This window comes from Callorhinchus milii, unplaced genomic scaffold (assembly GCF_018977255.1).
Source record: "Callorhinchus milii isolate IMCB2004 unplaced genomic scaffold, IMCB_Cmil_1.0 Scaffold5, whole genome shotgun sequence".
NCBI classification, from domain to species: domain Eukaryota; kingdom Metazoa; phylum Chordata; class Chondrichthyes; order Chimaeriformes; family Callorhinchidae; genus Callorhinchus; species Callorhinchus milii.
This window is the reverse complement of record NW_024704746.1, coordinates 62671422-62690591: the sequence shown is the minus strand read 5'-3', so window position 1 is coordinate 62690591 and position 19170 is coordinate 62671422. Positions and strand designations below refer to the sequence as shown.

At 44.6% G+C, this 19170-nt stretch overlaps 1 protein-coding gene across 1 annotated transcript in view; it reads left to right on the top strand.

Annotated features, from left to right (window-relative positions):
* reln (reelin) overlaps positions 1-19170 on the top strand; it is a 178251-nt gene that overhangs the window by 136657 nt on the left and 22424 nt on the right. The window contains exons 36-46 of the mRNA XM_007890885.2: positions 1276-1416; positions 4243-4420; positions 6806-6890; positions 10543-10725; positions 11617-11788; positions 12180-12282; positions 13529-13755; positions 14135-14355; positions 15039-15186; positions 17791-18049; positions 18830-19079. Of these exons, the coding sequence (XP_007889076.2) occupies positions 1276-1416; positions 4243-4420; positions 6806-6890; positions 10543-10725; positions 11617-11788; positions 12180-12282; positions 13529-13755; positions 14135-14355; positions 15039-15186; positions 17791-18049; positions 18830-19079 (1967 nt within the window). The remainder of the gene's footprint in view (positions 1-1275; positions 1417-4242; positions 4421-6805; positions 6891-10542; positions 10726-11616; positions 11789-12179; positions 12283-13528; positions 13756-14134; positions 14356-15038; positions 15187-17790; positions 18050-18829; positions 19080-19170) is intronic.

Below are 19170 nucleotides of genomic sequence, written 5' to 3'. Positions count from 1 at the left end.
CATCATACAAAGGAATTTACCAGCCATTTGGAGGTAAATTGTATCCTCCAGGTAGAGTCTCTTTTCACGCAAAGGGTAGTGAAATATCTGGAACTCTCTCCCCAAATTCCATTCAAATTTTCAAGACTGAGTTGGATAGATTTTTGTTAAGTCAGGGTATTGAGGGATATGGGGCAAAGGCGGGTAATTGAAGTTGAGGTACAGATCAGCCATTAATAGACAGGTGGAAACAGGCTCGAGCGGCTGAATGGTCTACTCTTGTTCCTATGTCATGAAGTTCCAAAATTCCACCTAGTTTTGCCTATAAGGCCATTTTGACTTAAAACGTATTGAAATTCAACTTTTTTTTTGCAAAAATGTGAAAAGCATTTTACTTCATCCAAAGTAAGACTGAATTTAAGAATTTTCTGCAAATATCCATGATCTTACATATTAAGATGAAATGGTCTTACAGGCTAAATGCCAGGTGGAATTTCAGGCCTCTGATCTACGCTGCTGTGATCAATAATAATAATTATAATAATAAAAATAATAATAGTAATAACCCTTGCATTTGATATCGTGGCTTTCACATCAGGAAGCCGTTTCACACTGCTTCACAGGATTTACTGTAAAATGTGCATTTCGAATCAGAACACAGCAATCAATTGACACACAGCAATGTTCCACAATGATGGCAAATCTGCTAAAATGTGCGCTTTTACCCCATTGCGGTTCAATTTCATTTTAGAATGAAACATGATAAAAAGGGACCCCGCCAATGGTTTAGTGGGCAACTGCACTGTATAGTGTGGTACTGAGCCAGGCAGACCAGTGAGGTACCAGGCTGAATGCCTGCTTTGGGCTGAATTAGATGATTTCAAGAGAGCGTCAGTGGGAGCATTGGCTTCGGTGACGATGGGCTCAATAACATAATATTAATCCTTGCATTTGATATCATGTCTATAAAATCAAAGGTCTCAAAAGTACCTCATAAATATTTTCTATCAAGCATAATATCTGTGCACTTGTGGGAGAACACATCATAGAGCTCTGTAGATCCCCGGCATTGTTCTGTGATCTCTTCTTCTCTGGTTCTAGCCTCTGGTGATTCCTATGAAAAAACGAAAAGAAAAATGTTTCTGACAGAACATATTTGCGAGGCTGAAGATTAATCCTATTCATGTTTTATTGTCCATTTCATAAATCAAATGTTCAGTTTACGAATGTTAACAATGATTTTTTTTAAAAAGAGAAAACACCTAGGTTCATTGACTTCTGTTGGTGTATAATTAGTTCCCCTAGGACACGATTCAGATGGATTCAAACTGAATACACTTATGGGACTGATAACTGGGCCATTGATAACGTGATCCTAGCCTCTGGATGTCCCTGGATGTGTTCCGGCCATGGCATTTGTGACATAGACCGCTGTATGTAAGTACAACAACATTGACCCTGTCATTTCACTGCTCCTGCGATGAATTTGATATATAACAATCCTTGCAGTTGATATAGCGCCTGATCACGTCGTTGAGAAGTCTCAAAGCTCTTCACAGGATGTACTGTAAAGTGAAGTGACTGTATATTTTGTGGGCAAAAAGCAGAAGCCAATTGGCACAGCAGTGTCCCACAAACAGTCATGGATTGAGTGACCAAATTATTATTTCTTTAAGGGATTATTATCCCCGGAAAGCGATCCGCCAATCGACTAACAACCGGGTTCCTACCTACTGCTAAATAAGCGGAGACATGTGGAGTAAGGAAACTTGCCTAAGCTTTCGCCACACCTGGGAATTGAATCTGGGTTCTCTGGCTTGCGAGGCGAGTGCTCTAACCAATACGCTATGGGACTCCACAGGGCATCACGGTCTACTCTGGTCTAAAGTGAATGTGAATTTAATCTGATACTACATTAGCTCGAAACAGATCAAGAGGAAATTCATTACAAATAACAAAGTGGGCATTAACTGTTGATTAGTACAGGCCACGACCGAAGTACTGTATTCCCAAACGGACTTACTAATTAAAGTGACTCCCCTGCTTCATTATTGCTATTAAATAAGGGCTCGGTGCATCACGCTCCAATTATGAGGCAATGGGTTTCTGACTAGATTGCACATGTAAATTATTAATGAGACCATCTTCGTTTCCACGGGTCGACCAGTGCCAGCGCAGCACAGGATCAGTCTGCCATCAGCAGTCTCATTTGAAGAGCTGCTTGTCGTTTCTTAACAATTTATGCTCTCGTCAGTCAAGCAATTCAGGAGGATTTGTAAGTGAGGGGCCACAGAGTTGTTGTGATTTGTGAATCACAGTGATGTACCAACACATTACTCTCATCATTATGGCTCTCTTTTATCCAATAGGTTTTTTAAAAAAAAACTTTCTACCCACTTGCTCTTCTTCTCCCACAAGCACATGCAGAAAAATAATAATAATCCTCACATTTGATACAGCAACTTATCACGTCGTCAAGATGTCTCAAAGCGCTTTACAGGACACACTGTGATGGTGTGACTGCGCACATTTTGCGGGTTTCTTCCCTTCCCAAGTGTCAGTCTCCCTTTCAAATATCTCAATTGAATTTGCCTCTCAGGCCTTCTCGGATTGAGGTTACAATGACGGCTTTTCACAGCAGGATTCACAAATAGCGACTCGGATTCGCAGATGGGGTAAAAACAGTAACACAAATGCATCATCCTCAGCTCACTAGATCCCCACTGCGAAGCACTGACCGGGGATCAATCAAATTGAACAGAGAGGTCAAGGATGGTGGAGGGGGTGAAAGGGGGGAAACAAAGGAGACAGTTTGTGACTCTACAACAACAACAACGTGCATTTATTCAGTGCCCGACATGCAGGGCTGTGGTGGCCCCACTTTACAGGGTTGGGGTTGGATGCTGTAGAGACGAGGCCTGAGGTGCGATCGAAGAGGTGGGATTTGAGGTGGGAAAGACAGAAAGAGAGGAGGGGGCAAGACAGAGTGGTAGAGGGAGGGTGTTCCAGAGGTGAGTAGAGAAGGAACTGAAGGCTCGGCCACTGATGGTGACGCAGAGAAGACCAGAACAACAACAACTTGCATTTATATAGCGCTCTCCGTGCAGGGGAGCGCCCCAGAGCGATTGACAGTGGCGGAGCACGATGCCGAGCCGGGGGAGGTGACCATAGACACGGTCAAAGAGAGGTCTTCAGGCATGACCTAAAGATGGGGAAGAAAGGGGCAATGTGGAGAGATAGAGGAAGAGTTTTCCAGAGTTTCGGGGCATAGTGGCTAAAGGCACAGCCACCACCAATGGTTGAGGGCTTGAGGGACCTGCAGTACAGGAGTGCCTGAGCAGAGGAGTTGGGTAGGAGAGGATTGGAAAGATTGGGTTGGGCCAGGGAATTAGATGGATTTGTTGGTGAGCCTACTTTAGCCAGAAGAGCCTCCATTAAGTGAGCTTGTCTGCTTATGCTGCTCCTCGTCAATTCTCGATTCTATTTCTGTTGGTTACAAGAGTACTTATCCTCAAGTTGTATCTGAGCTCTCTGCGTGGAATCAATAGGGAGGGAGGGAGAGAGAGAGAGAGAGAAAACACAAAACTCCAAGAGGCTGGAATTGCAGCTGCCGTTAGGAAATTAATTCCGTAAGTCACAACGGGCTTTTTTTGAGAACTGAGTGATTGAGTGCTGTTGAGGACAGGATGGAAAGATTGCAACAAAAGATAGTTTTTTTTAGTTGATTCAAGCCTGTCAATGATTCTTGCTTTGCCTTTGTTAGTGAAGGTTCCTGGGGAGACAAATGCAGCAGGTGCTCCACTTTCAGAGGCAGGCACAGCCCTGTGGCTGGAATAGAAATAATAATAGTAATAATAATATTAATAACAGCGTCCCATCATGTCATTCAGACTCTTCAAAACACCTCACAAAAAAACACTGTAACGTGAATTGACTGCATATTTTGTGGTGAGCCAAACACGGCAGTCAATTGCGGACGGCAGTATCCCATAAACAGTCATGGATTCAGTGACCAAATAATTTTAATTATTTATTTATTTTGAAGGGATTATTATCCCCAGAAGGCAATCCGCCAATCGACTTAACAACCAGGTTCCTACTTAATGGTAAACTGAGGTGTGTGGAGTAAAGAAACTTGCCTAAGGTTTCGCCCTGCCTGGGAATCGAACCGGATAAATCTAAATGCAAGTTGTTGTTGTTGTTTATGGCCCAACCGTTTGTTGTGCATTTGCAGTTACTGACGTGCATTCCCTTTCCTTTCAGCTGTGACAGTGGCTTTGGAGGACGTAACTGTGTGCCCATTCTGCCATTGCCTTCCATTCTGAAGGATGACTTCAACGACAAGCCACACACTGACCTCTGGCCTGAAGTCCTCGGAGGGGAGAGAGGGAATCTGAACGGGGAAATCATCAAATCTGGATCAGCATTAATCTTTAAAGGGGTCAGAAGTCTATTATTGTTAAGTGAACTGCGGCAGAGAGATTTATGTACAGAAATAATTTGTCCTGTCACACAATTTCTTCCACACCGAACAGCACTGAGATTACAATGAGAGGTGATAACATTGCCAGCACTCGTTAGCATTCACATCACAGTGCAAAGTGCTAACACTACACAGTCCACAAAGTCAATAACGCCTTATAATTCCCAAACGTTTGTGGCTGTGCAACGTGTCAGTTCAGTGTCCTGAGGCCAGGCTCGGGAGAGGTGAGATACGTTCAGAGAGAGTCACTGAAAGTTTACTGCACAGAAGGAGACCATTTGGCCCAGCGCTAATGGGCTCTCTCATCCCTCCCTCCAGGGAGAGAGAGTGAGCATCCCATTCCAACAATCTGTCTCTGGGATTTCCATGTGTAGATGGGATGCATGGAATTCTCAGTTTGGTTTGGATACTCTTAAGCACAGTGATGGGCTTCCACATGTCAGGCATGTGTCTTTCCAAACTATCCCAGACTCCCATAGGAGGAAAAATACCCACTCAGGTTTTGCCTCAAATTGTTTCCAGTACAAGCAGGGTCCAGGCTGTCTGTGCAACGTGAGATCAGTTACTCTCGACTGTAAATCTGAGCTGCTTTTACCTGCTCTGATGCAACCTAATGTCCTGCTAACACGACACTCTCTCAGCAGGTCATTTGTCACTAGTGAACCTGCACTTTACTGACACAAAGAGCCCTTGTTGGCGTTCTTGTGACTGGAGGTAGTGACAGATCCTGAGAGCAGCGCGTCTCCGGGCACTGACCTGTGATGACAGTCATTGACTCAAACGAATAATAATATTAATAATAACAATAATCCTTGCATTTGATATAGCTCCTTATCACGTCTGTGAGACTTCTCAAAGCGCTTCACAGAATATATTGTAAAGTGAATTGATTGTGGCAGCCAATTGCGCACAGCAGTGTCCCACAAACAGTTGCGGATTGAGTGACCAAATTTTTTTTAAGGGATTATTTCCCCCGGAAAGCGATCCGCCAATTGACTAACAACTGTGTTCCTATTTACTGCTAGATAAACAGGGATGTGTGGAGTAGGAAAATTTGCCTAAGATTTTGTCCTGCCCGGGAATCAATCCCTGGTCCTCTCGCTTGCGAGGCAAGTGCTCTAATCACTAGGCTACAGGACTCCACAAGCCTTTTAATACTGATCTACACACCCGTTGGCAAAATGCAACATAATATTAACAGCTCAGACTTATTGAGCAGTGCTTTATATACAACGTGTAAACTATAGCTCACTTCTAATCGTCCTTTTAACTAGAGATAGGTGGGATTATTGAGGGCATTGTAAAGAAAAGGGAATATATTCCTTCGGGCACTACAGAAAGATTGCCACTTCAAAATGAGCGTCCAAAATCTAATAAGCCTTGAGCTTTTTAGTTGTTAAATAAATGAAGTAGGTGACAAAGCTATTTCTTATTAAGAAATCTGTAAAGAAATACTGCAAATTAGATCTCTATGTCGCATCTAATCGATTCCTATGCCTTAAAGACTTTATTTATTAAAATATTCCTGATACTCCATTGCAGTTCAGAGATGAGACGTTAAACTGAGGTCCCATCTACCCATCAGGAGGTCATTGAAGGTCCCATCGCACTGTTGGAATTAAGAAGGGAGGTTTTCCCAATGTCCTAGACAGCAACAACAACTTGTATTTATATAGCGCCCTTCACATGGGGTAGTGTCCCAGCTTCACAGTGGCAGAGACTGACCCCGAGCCAGGGGGAGAGGGAGGTGACTGTAAGCACAATCAAAAAGGAAGGTCTTTAGTTGAGGAGGGAGGGGGAAAGGTGGAGGGATTCAGGGAGGGAGGCCAGAGCTTCGGGGCATAGTGGCTGAAAGCAAAGCCACCGATGGTGGAGCGGAGGGAGCGAAGGACAAACAGGAGGCCGGAGGCAGTGGGTGGTGGAGTGTGGGTAAGCAAATCGGATAGGTAGGGAGGTGTGAGGGCATGAAGGGATTTGAAAACGAGTGAAAGGATCTTGAAGTCAATCTGTTCGGTAATTTAGGAGCTAATAGTGAGCCATCAGCACTTCAGATAAATTGGCCGTTCACTACAAGGCTGGTGTGCACAAATTGCCTGCCACATTTACCTACAACTACACCGTCAAACACTTGACAATAATTTCCTGTGATGTAGTTTTGAGACATTTTTATGTTATATGTGCTTTTTCAAAGGCGAGAATTATTATTGTTATATTTATTCTTCGTGCAATCTCAGGTTTGAAAGCTCACTGACCAATCGCACTTTGAAAGAAGGGACCTGAGCAAAGCTTTGGCACAGTTTGTACAGTCTTTAACCTATTCACAAAGCTGTTTGTGTCTTGCAGGATCGCCTCAGGATGTTGGTTTCCCGGGATCTTGAGTGTACCAATACCTTGTACATTCAGTTTTCATTCAAGTTCATTGCAAAAGGTCAGTTGCTTTACTTTCTTCCAAATGTTCTAATACAGTATAAACAAAAAATCCATTGCGTTTTTTTTGGTCAGTCAGGTGTCTGACCCATGCGGAAATCCATCACCGTGCTTAAGAGTATGCAAACCAAGCTGAGAATTCCATGCATCCCAAACCTGCACATGGAAATCCCAGAGATAAATTGTTGGAATGCAATGCGCACTGTCTCCCTGTAAGTATCCCACTTACCTAATTCTGGAAAGTATTAGGCGCAGTTTGGAAAGAGCTAAAGCTTGGAGACACCGGGTTATTTTAGATTATTGAGAGCTAAAACTACATACGACTCTCAAAACACAAAATACTGCAGATGATGGAAATCTGAAAAGAAAAACAGAAGTCCCTGGAACACTCAGCAGGTCAGGCAGCATCTATGGAGAAAACAAAGTGAGTCAATGTTTCGGGTCCACGACCCCTCATCAGAAAAATAATCGCACTTTAAAAGTGACTCACTTTCGTTGACTCACTTTCCTATAACTCTCAGTCTGGTTAGGATAATCTTAAGCATGGTGATGGTTTTCCACATGTGTCACACATCAAGCTACCAGAAATAAAACCTACGTGATGTCAAGGATTGAAACAGTTCTAGTTGGGAGCACAGGCCAGCTAATGTAGAATAAGGATGATGATCTCAGCTGACAACAGATAAATATGGTCATTCCGCAATTGAACTAAGATGGTTTTATTTCTGGTAAAACTGGTCCAGTCCACACATTCCTCCATATTAATCCACGAGGGTAAGATTGTGTTTGAAAACAAGTCAATTAATTTCAATTTTCTTGGTGAGGAGAGTGCAGTCCCAAGGGTGTTGTGCTGCTATTCCAAGATGCTCACCACTGATTAATGTAATGTGTTCCATACAGAGTTCTTAGACTAATAACTCATTGTAGCTCACACACACACACACACACATATTTTAATTAGATGTGGGCTCGGGATTCAGGCCAGACACTGCCATGACAGATTGCTGTTATCTTGACTTTGTCCTTCCTCGAAGAAAAATCGAAGGGAGGTTTACAGAATTGCCCTGTTTCAAGATGTCGTGTTCAAAAGTAGGTGCATCCATAAATAAACACTGGATTGAATGGGCCGCAAAGAAGAATGTCCAGCGCAGAAATAGGCCATTCAGCCCAATTTATCCTCCACATGAGTCAAAAATAAGTGTCCAATATGGGACACCAACCCACAACCCTGAGATTAGGAGTCTCATCTTCTAATGACCGAGCTACCAGAGAATAGTCCACTGAATCCTTTAGTAATGTCCACCTTAGTAATGACAAAACTCTACTATTTCCTCTTATTTGAATCCATTTCCTACTCCCTCTGTTTTAGGTATCGTTTCCCCCACCACCACACACATGTCATGCACAGTACCTAGCCTTATTCTCCACACCTCTGTTTATCGAGCAGTAAGCAGGAACCCAGAAGAAATAATCCCTCCCCCCAAATATTGGGCCACTCAATCCGCGACTGTTTGTGGAACACTGCTTTGCACAATGTGGCTGTCGCCAATTTGACCTCAAAATACAGTCAATTTGCTTTACAATATATTCTGTCAAGCATTTTGAGACACAGTAAGGCGCTATACCAAATGCAAGGATTATTATCATTATTATTCAGGTGTCTGTGTTTTCAGGTATTTTCCCAATATCTTTCTCGGTCACTTTCTGAGGTAAAGGGGTGGTGTTGGGCAAGCTGGCTCCTCAGAGAAGAGCCAGTTTGTCCAACACCACCTCTTTACCTCATGACCACGATGATCCTTCAAATCTAACTCTTTGAACGACAATGGCCAACTCCCCCAATACCTCTCTCTTTACGGCATCCAATCCAGTCCTTGTAAATACTCTGAGACGATGCCCTATGTGAACAGCTCTATATAAATGCAAGTTGAAAATCATGTGGCGTTCAAGTATGTGATGCACTGTAATACACTACATTATTAATAATAAATAATAATAATTCTTGCATTTGATATAGCTCTTTATCACATTGTCAAAGAGCTTCACAGAACATACTGTAAAGGGGATTGACTGTGTATTTTATGGGCAAAACTCGGCAGTCGATTGCACACAGCAGTGTCCCACGAACAGTCAGGGATTGAGTGACCAGTCAATCCACGACTCTCAATAATCAGATCACTATGTACTGCAAAATAATAGATGTAAAGGATGCTTCAGGAGGACTCTTTCATCACCTGTTTTCATGTAACACAAAACACAGCCCCTGGATAACAGTAACTCAGCACAAATTGTCAAGTCAAGACGGTGAGATTGATTTGTTTTGATTCAGCTGTTTGAGGAGCTTTGCAGCTTTAATCGACTGAAGCTGAAAATCTCAAGCTACTGACTGAAGGGTCCTTAGCGATGCTCTTGATGTATCTATTATAACCTTGTACCAATGTGAGACACTTGATGTCCAACGTGCTGTGGTTGCTTCATAAGGGATCTAAGCGGGTTCTCTTTCCAGTATCCGGGAATGTCCCAACAACAACATATTGCATTTACACAGCGCCTTTCACATCGGGAGGGTATCCCAAAGACAATCGACTAACCACCGGGTTCCTACTTACTGCAAGGTAAACAGAGGCATGTGGAATAAGGGAGGACAGTCGAAGATTTGCACCTGAGCTGGGATTTGGAATCAGGAGGGGTGGAGGGCAGGGAGGGTTGGGGGTAGGAATGACCAAAAGCACGGTAAGAGAGGAAGATCTTGAGACCGGCCCTTGAAGGGAGCAAGGGAGGTGGAGGGATTCTGGGATGGAGTTCCAGAGAGTGGGGACCAATGGTGGGTGGGACAGGGTGAGGACGTGGAGCAGGCCAGTGTCTTTCCAGCGGAGGGAGCGGGCAGGTTGTTAGGGTTTTAGTAGGAGTAGGTTATGTCGGAGGAATGTTCCCATCAGTCCGTGTGATGTACTTCCGTCTTCCCTGTTAAGGAATTCCATTAGAAATTACCACACGCTCGACCCTAATTTCAGCTGAACATGAGGAGCTACACAGCTGGGAGTCCACCAGTGATAGAACTATTGGGCTGGCAGTTGCCTCGGAAGGGATCTGCTTGGTTTCCAGCAAGTTTCACAGTTGCTCCAACTGAGGGGTTAATTGGTTCTTCAGGGCATCCAAGCTACGGCTGTAACAAATTGGACTTTTGTTTTAGCGTTATTTCTATGTTAAATGGCAACTTGTAGTCTAAGCTGAAGCTCCAATGCAGTGCTGGGGGGGGGGTGGTGGTGTTATATTGTCGGAGGCGCTGTCCATCAGATGAGACGTTAAACCAAGATCCTGTCTGCCTGTTAAGGTGGACATTAAAATCCCATGGGCACTATTCGAAAAGAGAAGGGAGTTCTTTCTAGTGTCCTGACCAACAATCCCACCCCCACCCCAAATAAAATTGATCATTCGTTTCATGGCTATTTGTGGGACATTGTTGTGCTCAAAATTGGTTGCTGCATTTGCCCACAAATACACAGCCACTCCACTTCACAGTAAATCCAGTGAAGCACTTTGAGATGTCCTTCCTATGGGATGAGGCACTATACCAAATGCAAAGATTTAGGGTGCGTTGTGTGAATTACACTCGCGCTGGTTTGATTGTTCCCCTATTTTATGCTTCGCCTCAGAGGTTCCAGACAGGTCGCACTCCATCCTGCTGCAATATTCCATCAACGGTGGCATTACCTGGCATTTGATGGACGAATTCTACTTCCCTCAGACCACCGAAGTCCTCTTCATTAACGTGCCCTTACCACACACAGCCCAGACCAACGCCACCAGGTTCCGTCTCTGGCAGCCACACAACGACGGTAAGCATCGGCACTCTCACCTCAACCCCCTGGTTTTACTCTGGAAGAGCTCATATTGCAGTGTAAATGAATTGGATCAATTTATCGAGACACTTAACCAATACAGTCGGACCATGCAGCCTTCACACAGATGCAGCTTTTCCCTCTTTCCATCAGTTGGGAGACAACATGTTACACCTCTATAGAGTTCCTATGCCTTGGGAAATCGATAGGTGCTTAAAAAGGAAAAATTTGCAGAGCTATGGGGTAAGAATGGGGGAGTGGGACTAGTCGGCTGGCTCTTTCCGAGAGCCGTCACAATGGGCCGACTGGACTCCTTCTGTGCTGCATGGTTCTGTGATTTCCAACATGGAATAGGCCAGCCCTCTCCTGGCCCAGTAAAGATTTTCATTCTAAATAGCATTCGATTGAAAACGGGAGCGTCAGACAAGCATGTGGTAAACACGTTTAAACATGGTTGTATCCTCTGCAAAAGGCTTCCCTTCAGGTGAAATAATTTGAAAGCCACATGTTTAGCAATTGCCAGTTGATATTCTCTGCTGTTCTCCATGACTTAATAGTAACAATAATTATCCATTAAGATTGTGCCAGAATTATCGAGGTGGTACATTGCGTGGATTTGAAACCAAACTCTAGTCTGTTGCTCATGTCAATATCTAAGCACCATTGTCACTTGTCGGATAAAACAATCTCACTTCTTAGAAACAGAAACTTGTGCAAAAAAAACATCGGTGAATAAAAACCTGAGTGAGAACAGAGTCAGACAGGCAATCCTGTCAAATGTATAGGACTGAAAGCTAAATTAGAGCATTTATTTAAAACCGTTCGATACGTCTTGACTCTAGAGATGAGCTTGCACTGACCAGACATGTTTCTGTTTTAACTACAAAGGGAATAAGGAAGAAATCTGGATTATAGACGACCTGATTATCGATGGGAATAACATACAAAATCCTGGTATTCTGTTGGATACGTTCGACTTTGGACCGAAAGAGGAAAACTGGCTCTTCTACCCAGGGGGAAACATTGGGCTGTACTGTCCCTACGCATCAAAGGGAGTAGCGTAAGAAATTAAAGCTTTTTTTGTATGGATTAAAACATTCATAATGCCTTGCATGATACATAATAATAATAATAATCCTTGCATTTGATATAGCGCCTAAGCACCTCGTTGAGATGTCTCAAAGTGTTTCACAGGATATACGGTAAAGTGAATTGACTGTATAGTTTATGGGCAAGACCTGGCAGCCAATTGCGCACAGAAGTGTCCCACAAACAGTCGAGAATTGAGTGACCAATTTATTATTATTTAATTTTAGTGATTGCTGTATAATGGGACCCACACACAGACACTCACGCACATACAGTTTTCGGTGGGTGGTTTCTTGTTGGGTGACTGCATTTTTGGGGATTACGCTTTGACGTTTTTGGGTTGTGTTTTCTCCAATGTGAAGGGAGGAGGATTCTGCCATGGTCTTTGTATCCAATGCAGTCGGAGAGCATTCCATCACAACACGCGATCTGGACGTTAACGAGAATACCATTGTTCAGTTTGAGGTAAGTTCCTGCTATTAGGCTTTTGCCCCATATCCCCAACATTTCGATTTACTGTATTTTACTTTCTTTGGCGCACGGTTCCACTCTTCATAGGATGCTTGTTGGGTGGTTCAAAGTTGAGAAAAGGATTTAAGGCTCTTACAATGGCTCAACCACTGCCTCAGTTGATTTTATTTTTGGTCTTGTGCCCTTTGCTTGCTGATCTTAGGCAGGACAGTAATTAGAACAAATTGCATTGATATAACACGTCATGAGGACGTCCTAAGGCACTAGACAGGAAGGGATTTGCATTCGACCTGTTGGGATCAGAGAGGGGTGGAGGGCAAGTGGGGGGCGGGGGCTGAAGGAGGTTAAGAGACCAAAGGCACGGTCGAAAAGGAAGGTCTTGAGGAGGTCTTGAAGGAGGCAAAGGAGGGAGCGAGGTGGAGGGATCAGGAGGGGTGGAGGGGCGGGGTAGGCATGATCAAAGAGGAGGGTCTTGAGACAGGTCTTGAAGGAGGCGAGGGAGGGGCGGTGAGGTGGAGGGACTGTGGGATGGAGTTCTAGAGGGTGGGGACAGAGAGGCTGAAGGCCCAACCACCAATGTTGGGGCAGGCAAGGTGGGGGACACTAACCCTAAGAATGGAGTTCCAGAGGGTGGCAGCAGAAAGTCTGAAGGTCTGACCGCTGACAGATTGGTGAAGTTTTAGTAGGTCACAGAGGTAGGGCGGAGCAAGACCGTGTTTTAGGGTTTTATAGATGAGGACAAGGATAGACTGCTACAGAGAAGCAAAAGAATATCCAAATTCCTACTCTTATCTCTTGAGTCGAGCCATTGTTGCCCTTCCACCGAAACAATGTGGTGAGGATTTATTTGTCTGCTATTCTTGGCCCACACACTGTAAGGCTCTCCTGATGAATAAGGAGAGATTACGATAAACTTTGTTACACAGAGGATGGTGAGAACATGTAACTCGCTGTCAGACGCAGTGGTTAAAGCAGAAAGCATCAACGCATTTAACAGGAAACTTGAGGGATATAGGAGTGAGAAGGGAATTGGGGGTTATGGGAGGGGGATAGAGGATTAGGAGAGGTAGCGTATAAACTAGAGTATAATTTGTACCAATATAATCTAACTCATCTTGAGTCTAAACACTGGCAGGGACGAGTTGAACCAAATGGACTGTTTCGGTGCTAAATGTAATTCTACCTGATAGACAGCTGTCCTGATCAGCCTGGATCATTCTCGTTTCCCTTCTGCTTTCAGATCAATGTGGGATGCAATATGGACAGTTCGGCCCTGGATCCCGTCCGGCTGGAGTTCTCGAGGGATTTCGGAGCCACGTGGCACTTGCTGCTCCCTCTGTGTTACAGCAGCGGGCACATCAGTGCACTCTGCTCCACTGAGCTGCACCCCAGCAGCACCTATTACGCTGGCACCACCCAGGGCTGGAAGAGAGAAGTCATCCACTTCGGAAGGCTCCATCTCTGTGGGTGAGTTCCACTTGCACAAAACAGGAGTAATAACAACAACAACAACTTGTATTTGTATGGTGCCCTTCAACCGGGGTTAGTGTCCCCCACCTTGCCTGCCCTAACGTTGGTGGTCGGGCCTTCAGCCTCTCTGTCCCCACCCTCTAGAACTCCATCCCACAGTCCCTCCACCTCGCCCCCCCCCTCCCCCCACCTCCTTCAAGACCTGTCTCAAGACCGTCCTCTTCGATCATGCCTACCCCGCCCCTCCACCCCTCCTGATCCCAACCACCAGCTCGGATGCAGATCCCTGACTGTCCAGCGCCTTGGGAAGTCCTCCTGACATGAAAAGCACTGTACTAATGTAATTTGTTGTTGTTGCTGTATCTTATTCCTGTAGCTCTGTGAGGTTCCGATGGTACCAAGGTTTCTACAGGATGGGCTCCCAGCCAGTGACCTGGGCCATTGACAATACCTACATTGGACCCCAGTGTGAGGAGATGTGCAATGGGCATGGCAGCTGTATCAATGGCACAAGGTGCATCTGTGACTCCGGATACTCTGGACCTACCTGCAAAACCAGCTCCAAGAACATCGACTTTCTGAAGGGAGAGTTTCAAGGTACCGTGTTGAAGAATAAATATAGTGACTTCTTCCCAATCCTGACGTGTCCCAATCCTAACATGTGCTTCCCCAATCGTAGAAACGCTGGGGTAAAAATTTTGTTAAACATGACCAGGTAATGTTTTAATTACCCACTGGTCTGCAATTGCAACCTCTTCCGCCACTGGGGGTTGTGCCATAGCCAGCTACACATTGGACTAAAAACAGAAGTCGCTGGGAACACGCAGCAGGTCAGGCAGCATCTATGGAGAGAGAGGAAAATGTGTTAACGTTTCAGCAGCTTTCTATACCACCTTATCAAATCGTAGCTCAAGTAACACATCATAGGTTCCATTAACACATTGTGGGTTGCAATTTTCACTTGCAAGATCATAAGAGAGGTTGCAAGAAAGAAAAAAAACTTTGGCCCATCTGATCTCATCATTCTTGAACACCCACCACCCCCGGCCTCCAAGTTTAAACGAGTCCAGCATCCTGATGTCAACCACGCTTCCTGGTAACCTGTTCCAGTTGCTAATCACTCTTTAGGTACAGAAATCCATCCCAGTGTCTGTCTATCTGTCTGTCTGTCTGTCTGTCTAAAAGTAACCCAGAAAATGACGGGGCGTTTGCAGCACATCAGAAGGCTGCTGGGCTCACCGTGTCTAATCTCACATGAACACCTCATGTTGATCTTTCAGGCCCAGTGGAGCCAGAGAAATTCCTGATGTTGAGCGGTGGGAAGCCCTCCAGGAAATGTGGCCTAATGTCCAGCGGAAACAGCCTGTTCTTCAGTGAAGAGGGACTGCGAATGCTGATGACAGTCGAGATGGATCTGTCTCAAGCAAGGTATAACTTTCACTGTGTTCTCTTCTTACTGTGTTTATAGTGGAGTCCCATAGCGTAGTGGTTAGCTCGCTTGCCTCACAGGCCGAGATGATCCAAGTTCAATTCCCGGGCGGGGAGAAGCCTTAGGCAAGTTTCCTTATTCCACTGGCCTCTGTTTACCTAGCAGTAAGGGATGTAGTTAGTTGATGGTAATAATATCTCCAAGAATAAAAAATATATTGGCCACTCAATCCACCAATGTTTGTGAGACACAGTTGTGCGCAATTGGCTGCCGAGTTTTGCCCCCAAAGTATGCAGTTTACAATATATTCTTGTATAACGCTTTGAGACGTCTCAATAACACTACATTAAACGTAAGGATTATTATTATTTTATTGTCATTTCCCAACCGAGGCTTTATTTGCACCCAAATAAAACACCAGCAATTGTGAACAATCCCTGAACCTCACAGTTAACGAACCCCACTTCTCTTTTGCTTCTACCACATCCCTTCATCCCTCCACCCTGAGCTCAGGCTCTGAAAGCTCTTCATCATTCCGCTCTTTCATCCCAGCAGAAGCAGAAATAATTGTTTTCCTTCCTGACGCGAGAGACGGTATCAATCACCAAACAGTAGGAAACACAAGACCTCCATTCCTGCTCCAACCTCAGCTCCCCCCTTCCACTGTGGTACTTTGTTGAGCTGCGCTGTGATGAATTATTCCAAACCATCACACAAATGACTCCGAATTCACATTGGGGTGTCGCGGGAAACAACAGCCTTTTTTTTTCCTTTTGCATTTAATTACCAGGGGAAAACAGGGAGTCCTTGTGGTGCGCTGTCAGGAGCAAATTAATCTCTTGTCAGTTAACGCGATCTCCCAGGGGAGCAGAGAGGAAAAGCAGAGACAAAGAAACCTGAAGCATTGGTGCAGCCAAACAACTACAGGCTGACACTGTGTGTTACTTGGAGGTCTCAGTGCTTTCAACAACGAGGGGCAGTCAGACCTTTTCTCATTCCAGTCCACGGGACGGTGGTGGGGGGGGGGGGTGGTGGGGGGGGAATGTGCTTTTAATGAGATCTCATTATAAAAGCTTTTGGAATGTCAGGACTCCTCACGCTAGTAACTAAAGGAATTTAACGTCATACTAAGCAACACCTACACACCTTTCGCCGATAAAACCAAAGGAAACCTTTAAAACGCTTGACATGCAAGCGGCAGATTTCCTCTCTGTAAAAAAATTAATTTCTGTACAACACCATTCTCTGAAGTGCTAGAATTTCGCTTTTGCCTGAAATGCGTCGCCCGTGACGTTGCAAAGCGTTTCGTGACAGCTCAAATAATAAAAAATAATAATGATTATTGCATTGGATTTGGCGCCTTTCACGTCAGGAGGTTAATCTCGAGCCACAAGATTTACTGTAGTGCACAGTGACTGGGTATTTTGTACCCTAACATAATAATCCTTGCATTTGGTACAGCGCCTTATCACATGGGAAGGACATCTCAAAATGATTCACAGGATTTTACTGTGAAATGGAGTGACTGGATATTTATAGGCAAACGAGGCAGTCCAATTGCGCACAGCAATGTCCCACAAATAGCACTAGGATAAATAAAAAAAGTAAGCACTTGAGTATTATTGAGTATTATGAAGATTATTATGCCTCCTAGTGGATATTCACAAGAGTGCCACCTGTAATAGCTCACTTATGGCCCAAAGTATCTTTTCTTTCATTAATTATAATAATTATAATCCTTGCATTTGATATAGCGCCTTATCGGGTCTTTGATACGTCTCAAAGCGCTTCACAGATTATACTGTAAAGTGAATTGACAGTGTATTTGTGAGCGAAACGTGGCAGCCAATTACGCACAGCAGTGTCCCACAGTGTCCCAGTGACCAAATTATTATTAATATTATTTTTTGAAGGGATTATAACTCCCGAAAAGCCATCCGCCAATCGAAAACAACCTGAAGATCATTGCCTTAAAGTTTCAGATTGGGCAGAATTTTGGAAAAGTCTTAATTTGGAAGGCGGTTTTCCAAAGTTCTTAAAGAGACTTTAAAGCGTGTTTCTGGTGGCTGGAAAGAGCTCCACAATGTCACGGTGTCTTCTTTACTCTGCATCCCAGGGTTGAATAAGTGGGTAAATCACTCCCTCCAACATTTGCAATCTGTTTCTCTGAAGGGTCATCTAATAAAAGTTTATTTATAGAGAAGTTTCCTTAGGCAAGTTTCCTTACTCCACATGTCACTGCTTACCTAGCAGTAAGTAGGAACCCGATTGTTAGTCGATTGGCGGATCACTTTCTGGGGGTAATAATCCCTTTTAAAAAAATAATAATGATAATTTGGTTACTCGATCGACGACCGTTTGTGGAACACCTGCTGTGCGCAATTGGCTGTCGTGTTTCCTCCACAAAATACACCGTCTATTTACTTTACAGTACATTCTCTGAAGCGCTTTGAGACGTTTCAACAACATGATATCAAATGCAAGAATTAATATTATTATGTTAGTATTATTAATACTAAGAATTAATATTATTATTATCCTGAAGGATAACGTGTTAGTGTGTCAAAGTCAGCTGATTTCTTTGTTATTATTTCTGTGTTCAGGTTTGTCCAGTTCTTCCTCAGACTGGGCTGTGGCAAAGCATCCCCAGACCCGCGAAGCCAGCCCGTGCTTCTCCAGTACTCCCTGAACGGTGGTCTCAGCTGGGGCCTCTTCCAGGAGTTTCTCTTCAGCAACAACAGCAACGTTGGCAGGTACATCGCCCTGCACATCCCACTGAAGGCTCGGTCCTCGTCCACACGCCTGCGCTGGTGGCAACCATCTGAGAACGGACACTTTTACAGCCCCTGGGCCATCGACCACGTGAGTTCCCTTCGTACCTCAACAACGCACTGATAGCATCGTAGCATCCTACAGCACAGAAGGAGGCTGTGTCAAATGCGAGGATTAGTATTCTTGTTATTTTTACTATTGGGTCTCTACGCTCGTATAATCTAAGATGACACTCCAATGAGCTGCCGGGGCTGAGCTGCCTTGTGTCATCCAACAGATACATTAAACCGTGGTCAGTATGTAGAAACCTGGTTGTTAGTCAATTGGCAGATCACTTTTCTAGGGGTAATAATCCCTTCAAAGTAAACATATCAATAAATACATTTAATTTGGTCACTCAATCCGTGACTGTTTGTGGGACACTGTTGTGCGCAATTGGCTGCCGCGTTTCGCCCACAAAATATACAGTCAATTCATTTCACAGTGTATTCTTTGAGACGACTTGAAGACGTGAAAAGGATTCTCATTATTATTATTATTATTAATGTGCTGTACAGACCTGGACAACTCCCAGTCTGATGTCCGCAGTGTTGATCTCAGCACGAGCAACAATTGGGTGGTGGGGGATGGCGGGGGGTGGTGGGAATGGGGCAGAAGTTGCCCTGTGTGACTCTGGGATAAAAACAGCATCGCCCGCAAAATGTACAGCCCATTCACTTTACATGATATCATGCTTAACGTCGAACCAAACTTTTATCCTGTGATGTTAGTCGCCATGCTCTGAGCACTCTGTGCGTTCGTTACATGCTGAGAGTTATCTCTCTCTTTCTCTCTCTCTCTCTCCCTTTCTCGCTCTCTCTCTCTGGACAGATTGTGATCGGGGGGAGCATTACTGGCGACACAGTGATGGAGGACGACTTCAGCCGGCTGGACAGCAGGAAGTGGCTGCTCCACCCGGGAGGTACCAAGATGGCCGTCTGTGGCTCCAGCGGGGACTCCCTGGTGTTTATTGAGAAAGCCTACACTCGCTATCTGATCTCCACTGACGTGGTGGTGAACGAGGATTCCTTCCTGCAGTTTGACTTTGCCGCCTCCTGCTCTGTAACAGACTCCTGCTACAGTAGGTGCCTCTTTGATGATTTATTTATTTGTTTCTTTCTTTTTTGGGGGACGTGTCTGACACTTAAGAGCATCCAAATCAAGCTGAGAAT